This window comes from Phaseolus vulgaris, chromosome 7 (genome assembly GCF_051622355.1).
Source record: "Phaseolus vulgaris cultivar YP4 chromosome 7, ASM5162235v1, whole genome shotgun sequence".
Classification (NCBI taxonomy): Eukaryota; Viridiplantae; Streptophyta; class Magnoliopsida; order Fabales; family Fabaceae; genus Phaseolus; species Phaseolus vulgaris.
In genome coordinates, this window is record NC_143504.1 from 58460602 (window position 1) to 58467393 (window position 6792).

A 6792-nucleotide genomic window follows, 5' to 3' on the forward strand; every position below is an offset into this window, starting at 1 on the left:
GAACAAAGTAAGAGAAATTTCGTAAGGTTTCTTTCGTTTCCCCACTTTCCTCTTAAAGTTAACCTAAAGGACATTAGAAACAAAAATTTACTGCTTCTTTGTCTAAAGTGATTTATAAAAATAAAACCCTACACGTAAATCCCCTTTACCACCATTGTCACTCTCCACTCGCCTCTTTTCACTTGCACCACCGAAGACAAATTATGGAGATGTACATTGATACCCCACTCATATTTTGTTGAGTTCAATAATATCTTATAGTTACAAATGTACTAGATCAGTGGACAATGTAAACTTGTGTATTACTGGACTATAATATCAACAGATTCAGTAGAAACTGAGTTGAGCTTTTGTCTTATACTTCAGCAGCAGATACAGTTTTTAAAGTAGATAATTAGTATACTCATCTCTGCCTCTAAATTCAATGGACCCTAGTGAAGAGAAGTGTAACGATGACATATAAGACAGTATGAGGGGAGAGTAAGATACTGTACATCATATTTAGGGAAAGATCCCTCTCTCTATATATATATAAACCATCAGTTAGCAATACAAATGTTCAAACTGATACAATACTTACAGAAAAAGAATATGATGCTCAAAATAATGATCTCCAGAAATCTACCTCTACAGAACAACCAACCATTTCCTTCCCAGATTAACCATCCAACTGTTCCATGGATTGTAATAAAACTGTTGTTCCACCCCAACAGATTTTCTTTGGAAGCACAACCCAATCCATGTTTCCCTCACCCCTGCTAGATCCCAAAATATAAAAGCCCAATCTTCAAATCAAAGTAAATGAAACCAGTATGTTTCATGAATTATAGATCCTAATCCCTAAGGCTGAGCAGGAGGTGGAGGCGAAGGTGGTGTTTGAGCTGGTGTAGACTGGTTACCACCATTGCCGCTATTACTGCTACCTTCCCATGGCCTCACAATGGAGAGCACCACAACCAAGATGATCACCAGAAGAAGTATGATACAATAACAGGTCCATTTCCTGGTGTTTTTCTGGTGCTTTCGTGCAGTCTGCAACTGCTCAGTTCCAGTGTGCACAAACGATTGAGCTCTTGCCACATGGCTCTCAATATCATCCAATTGCTCACCTTGATGTTGCACCAATACTGTCATGTCAAGGAACACTTGATGCAACTCCTTCAGACTCTTCTCCAACTCTTTGACAGCATCATGCCTCTCTTGAATCTCATTGATGGTGTCCAGAATCCTACCCCTGCCTTGCTCTTGAATGGCCTTCTGAAGGAAAGTCTCACTCTCACCTGCATAAAAGTGAGAAACATATTACTATAGGACCTCCAAAACTTGCATCAAATCAGATTTAGACAAAATTGAACCCAAACTTAAAATCACGAGGACAAAATAATGCTTCACAGACTTGAATTTCGAAGACCACTTAGATTTCCAATAAATTATCCACTAATTTCATCAAGTTTTATTTTCTCCTCTCTTGAAGCAATGATGGAGAAAACAGAAGAGTCTAAACTAAGAACTTCCTTGAGACACCGAAATCCTTGGTTACCGCATTTCAACTTGATGTAACATCTTAGAGATTCAGAGAACGATTACATTATTCACAACACTCAAAATCAAACTCCAGTAATCATATCTCAAACTCAAACTCCAGTTTTCATCTCTGCCTCCTTTTATCTCTCTTTGTTTTGTAAAATAACGTCCAAGTATAATTTCCCTTCAAACAATGATCAACAAATCACACCTAGTTTATTATCCACATAAGACAATCTTATTCAACTCAAACAAGATTAGTCCAAACATAAAAAAAATCTCTCATACTAAGTATTAGATACATATCTAGTATTCAAACTGAAGACTATTAATTAAGTTAGAATCATGGACCACGCGATTTGTGGTGAATGGACCATTTAACATTGTATGAAAAGAAATGAGCTGGCTGTCACATGGAAGAAGAGAAGGCAGGCAACACCCCCACGACTATGAAATAACATTAAATAAATAAAAAATCTTAAAAAATAGACTTAAAATTAGCTCAATCTCACAAAAATGGATGCTATCTTATGTCAAAGTTTCTAAACTTTGCTGGAATAGAGTCTATTAACATTAAAAGTGACTAAGAAAATGAAGTTAAAGTGAGTTTTGAACTCACCTTATATATTATAATTTCTTAATGTCTCTACAATGATCACCAACAAAATTCGCCAAAATTAGATCAAATTAAGATAAACATATCATCATTACGCTGTTTCATGTGACACTAGAGTTGATCCCTTAGGGTTTGAACCTACTGGATGGAATAAGGATTAACGATAACAAACAAATAAATCCGAAACAAAACCTTACCAGTAGAGATCAAAAGATCGAGCGTGTTATCATCGGGATTCTCGCCGGTGACGGTGAAGTAGCGGCGCTGCACTGTCTCCCGGTACTCCGACGACACGAGCTGTCGAATCTCGTTGAAGCTCTCCATGGAGTCCTTGAGCTTCTTCTTCAGCCCGTTGACCACGGAGGTCCGGGTCCGGTCCGAGGAAGAACCGGGTCCGCAGCCTGGCAGGTTCCGGTTGGCGGCGTTGGAGCGGTCGAGAGCCTCGAGCTTGAGCTTGATGAGCTTGGCCTTCTTGAGAGCCACCGAAACGTCGCCGTCCATACGCGAACGGAGGTCCTTGACGGCGTTGGCGTTGTGCAGCGTCTTGCTCTGCTCGTGGCTGCGCCTCAGACTCTGCGCCAGTCCCTCCAACTCCTTCAGCTCCTCCTTCACGCTCTCCACGTCCTCGAAGAACTTGTCGAGGTTCACTTTTACGCCGCCGGCTCCGTCACCCCCGACGCCGGTCATCTCGATGACATGGTGGCGATCCGGCGAAGCCCGTTCGCTGCGGAAGCGAGAGAATGAACCGGAGATCAAGTCGTTCATGATTGGTACTCTGTGTTTCTGAGACTGAACAATGAGTTGAAGGTGTTTGTGAAATTGCGAAGTATGAGAATTAGGTGTTTGCGGAAAGCGCTTATTATGATTCTGGATTTTCCAACTTGATTCAACAACTACCGCGTAAGCGTAAGATAAGAGAAGTCAACGTGGGGTTTAAGACGACGTGGCTGAGAGGGAAAGAGTTGAACGGGTGAACCATGGAAGCGCGTCACGTTATTCTTTTCACTTTTCTTATTCATCTTAAAATCACTTTTTGTTTCAGTGTTTGTGGTATATAAGGAGTAATTTTCAAACATGTATGGTAAAATTAGAAAATAATAAAATAGTGTCTTAATTTCGTACTAAAAGTCATTTTCTCTTTTGCTTAAGCTTAAAGAGAAAGCGCGTTTGGAATGGATTATGTGAGGAAAGAGCACTTTTACGGTAAGATAATTTGTAATTCATTTCAGTTTTCAACCCTATTCGTCAGCGTAAACAGAAAGGTTTTATTTTGCATTAATTATCTATGATTAGTTTATTATTTAAACATCTGAGAAAAATATCTTACCTACTCAATTTAAGAGCATCATAACATATTTAGATTTTTTTTCGTCGGAGAAAATTAATTACGTGGACAATAAAATTGATTATTGCAAAAATATTTTTTCCCTTTAAGTAAATTTAACTGGTATAGAATTTATAATTTGTATATTATTTAAATTATACTGGTTGTTCTAGTTTATTAATCGACTCTTCATCTGCCACTTTTAAATATCACACTCAAATATAACTTAATTTTCTGAAAATCAATTTTACCAAAATTTTAAACCAGGATAATCGCTAGTCCTATTCCAATAGAATGAAAAAATAATGAATTTGACATATTTACAAAATACTTTAGTGTAGAAAATGTAAATTAATGCATATTATTTACCCTGAAAAAAAGCTAAATTAAAATAAAAAAATAACAATTGTTAAAAAACACACGAGGTTGTGAAGATTAAATAGTGATATTGTGTTTGGTTAAGGAATTTCAATCACCCTAAACAAATTATAAAATAATATTAAAAATTTTTATTTTTTAAATATTTTGTTTGGATAAAGTATTTTAAAAAAAATATTGTTTGTATAAAGTAATTGAAATATCTTACTTGTTTGTATAAATTAATAAAGACAATATTTTAAAAGTATTTTTTATAAATTTCCTTTTTTTCCTATTCTCTTTTTATAAACCAACACTACTTCATCAACTCTCCAACTAGGAAAGTTCATACAAAAAAAAATTATTAAATAGTGTTATAATGTGTATTTTTCTTGTCTTTTATTTTATTGTGCATATTCAACATCAAAGGTGAAAGGTATTTGTTTGTCATAAAGAACATAGACAAAAGTTTCTTTCTTATTATTTATTTCCCACCAACCTAGACACCTTGCTCAACATGACCAAATCCACCCATTTGCTTCTCGTTACAATTCAATAAGGCTTTTTTTATATTATTTTTAATTAATTTGATCTTACAAAATAAAAATACGTTTTTTTAAGCAAATTTCTTATTAAGTTTAAGATTATTCATCCCTACATGACGTGATTTAAAAGTTTTCACAGGATTCATTTCATATTTTTACAATAAATAATACTTTAACTATAAATTTCAAAGATTCGTATAAGAATTGTGAATAGTATTTTAAATAAAATGAGGTTACACTAGTGGAATTAAAGTAGAAATTGAATAAAGTAGAGAGATGATTATAGTTAGATTCATATTGAATAGGAAAATATAATGCATAGTAAAGTTACAAAAGTATATTTCTAAGAAAATCTAATTCACCAAATATCAAAGGTTAAAGGTTAAGATGCAAATAAAAATATTTGTGCATAAAAGATATATCAAGATAATAGTATTCTTCAATTTTCATACATATATTAGAGCAAACTCAAATATGATAATTAGACTTGTATATCAATATCATATTATGGTTAAAGGAAGTCTCATATTCTTTAATTTTTTTCTCCATCTAAAAATGTCAAGCTTCATCACATGTTTAAAATGCTTAGGACATAGGTCTATGTTTTTACTTATCCAATCAAAACATATGTTATTTTGATAGAAAGTCGATAAGTTATTTCTAATACTTTTTTTATCTCTCCTTATTTTTCACAAATTTCTAGTGAAAATGAGTATGTGACTGCACATGTGAAGAGCAAATAGTCAATGGTTAGATGAATATTTGAATAAGTCCATAAGGATTTTCATGACTCCTAAGGATAAAATGTTTTCCATAATATATAGATATAATAAATAATCATCAAGTTGTGAACATTAATCATTGTTGGAGAGAGTTGCACTACCATTACACACAAGATAATTTGCCAACTTTTCATCACTAGTAAAGTAAGTGGATAGTTTATAAATATACAAGCCTTAATTTCTTTTATAATTGATAAGTATGTTAATGAATTTCTATATGATATTTTTTTCATGAAAAATAGTCACCTGTTATTGGAAAACCATGACTATTTAATAATCAAATTGTTAATGTAAAGGCAATATAAGAAGAGGAATGAAATTGTATTTGTAAAAGCTTTTGCACTTAAATTTTGATGTTAAAGACATATATTTTTATGGTTATTTCTTAAACTTCTTGTCCATGTTTGTTGCGCAAATGAACTATTTTTTTTACAAATGTTTAAAATATAACATTCTAAAACTTTAAAAAGTTATTATGATTTAAAATACTTAAATATGTCTTAGATGTTGGTTTGTCATTTCCTCAGTGTGCAAATGTTGAATCACTCACTTAACATATATGTTTTATTATCTATTCAACATGTAAATGTTACATTGTCTACTATTCTTTTATACATGATATTTCATTCCGTGACTCGAGACATGTTTATCTATATGTTGTTCATTAAAACAAAGTTTTTAACAATTTATTGTCTAACACGAATTATACATGATGGTGTTACTAGTACATATTCTTAGCAAACAAGAGACATACATGCACATTGAAACTTTTATACTCAAAAAGTGGTGAGTACAAACCAAGTGAAATTAAGATAAAAAAAAAAAGAGTTTGATAAAGACGTAAAAATGGTGAAACAAAGTTTGTTTATTAAAATTGAAGAAACTTTCACTTCATCAAAGAAAATATTAATGGTAAGATAATCCTTAAATTCTTTTACTCTTAGCATTTGTAATTTATTTTTCATTGTTTTTTAACTTTATGTTTAAAGGTCTAATAAAGCAATGTTGGAGTGAATATGACCTCAAGAAACTATCAAAGTAGCTCATAAAATCTTAAATCTTCCCAAACCACGACTTTTGAAATGATGAATTTAATGAAATATTTCAACCCAAAGTAAAGAAGTTGGACCTTTTCATTTTAATTGAGTGTATAATTGGAGTTTGTGTAAGAATTGAGGAAGATGAAGAAAAATATTAGAATAATAAATAACTCTTATTCTCATTATAAGTGTCTTGTTTTGATATTATGATAGAAAAACATGTTTGGATATAAATACAATCTTTTATCATGTTTGTTTTCTAACATTTTCCAATGAGTTTTCTAATGAATGTTTGGATAACATTCATTATACACTTTATATGAGTGTAATTTAGTATTGATTATTAAGAAGTTGGCTTTTAACTTAACTCAACTTCATCAAACCGACTTATAAAGTGACATTTGCATATATTCATATATTATGAAATGTTTTAATCTCTAATCGATGTGAGATCTCTAAGAGTGATAAAAATGTTTGAATATAATCAATGCATTTAAGATTTATGATTTAGAAAACATTGTTATATAACCAATGTGCAAAAATCCTTTAACTTCTATTACACACTTTGTATGGGTGTAATTTAATAATGATTATTAAGAAATGA

The 6792-nt window shown here is 32.1% G+C and overlaps 1 protein-coding gene across 1 annotated transcript; it reads right to left on the reverse strand.

Moving 5' to 3' along the window:
- Positions 1-500: 500 nt before the first annotated feature.
- On the reverse strand, positions 501-3168 carry LOC137830737 (syntaxin-121). Its single transcript, XM_068638245.2, has 2 exons — positions 2338-3168; positions 501-1280 (listed from the first exon to the last, which is right to left on the reverse strand). Exons 1-2 carry the CDS (start codon positions 2903-2905, stop codon positions 841-843), a joined length of 1008 nt encoding a protein of 335 aa, XP_068494346.1. The 5' UTR covers positions 2906-3168; the 3' UTR covers positions 501-840.
- Between the last annotated feature and the right edge of the window lie 3624 nt (positions 3169-6792).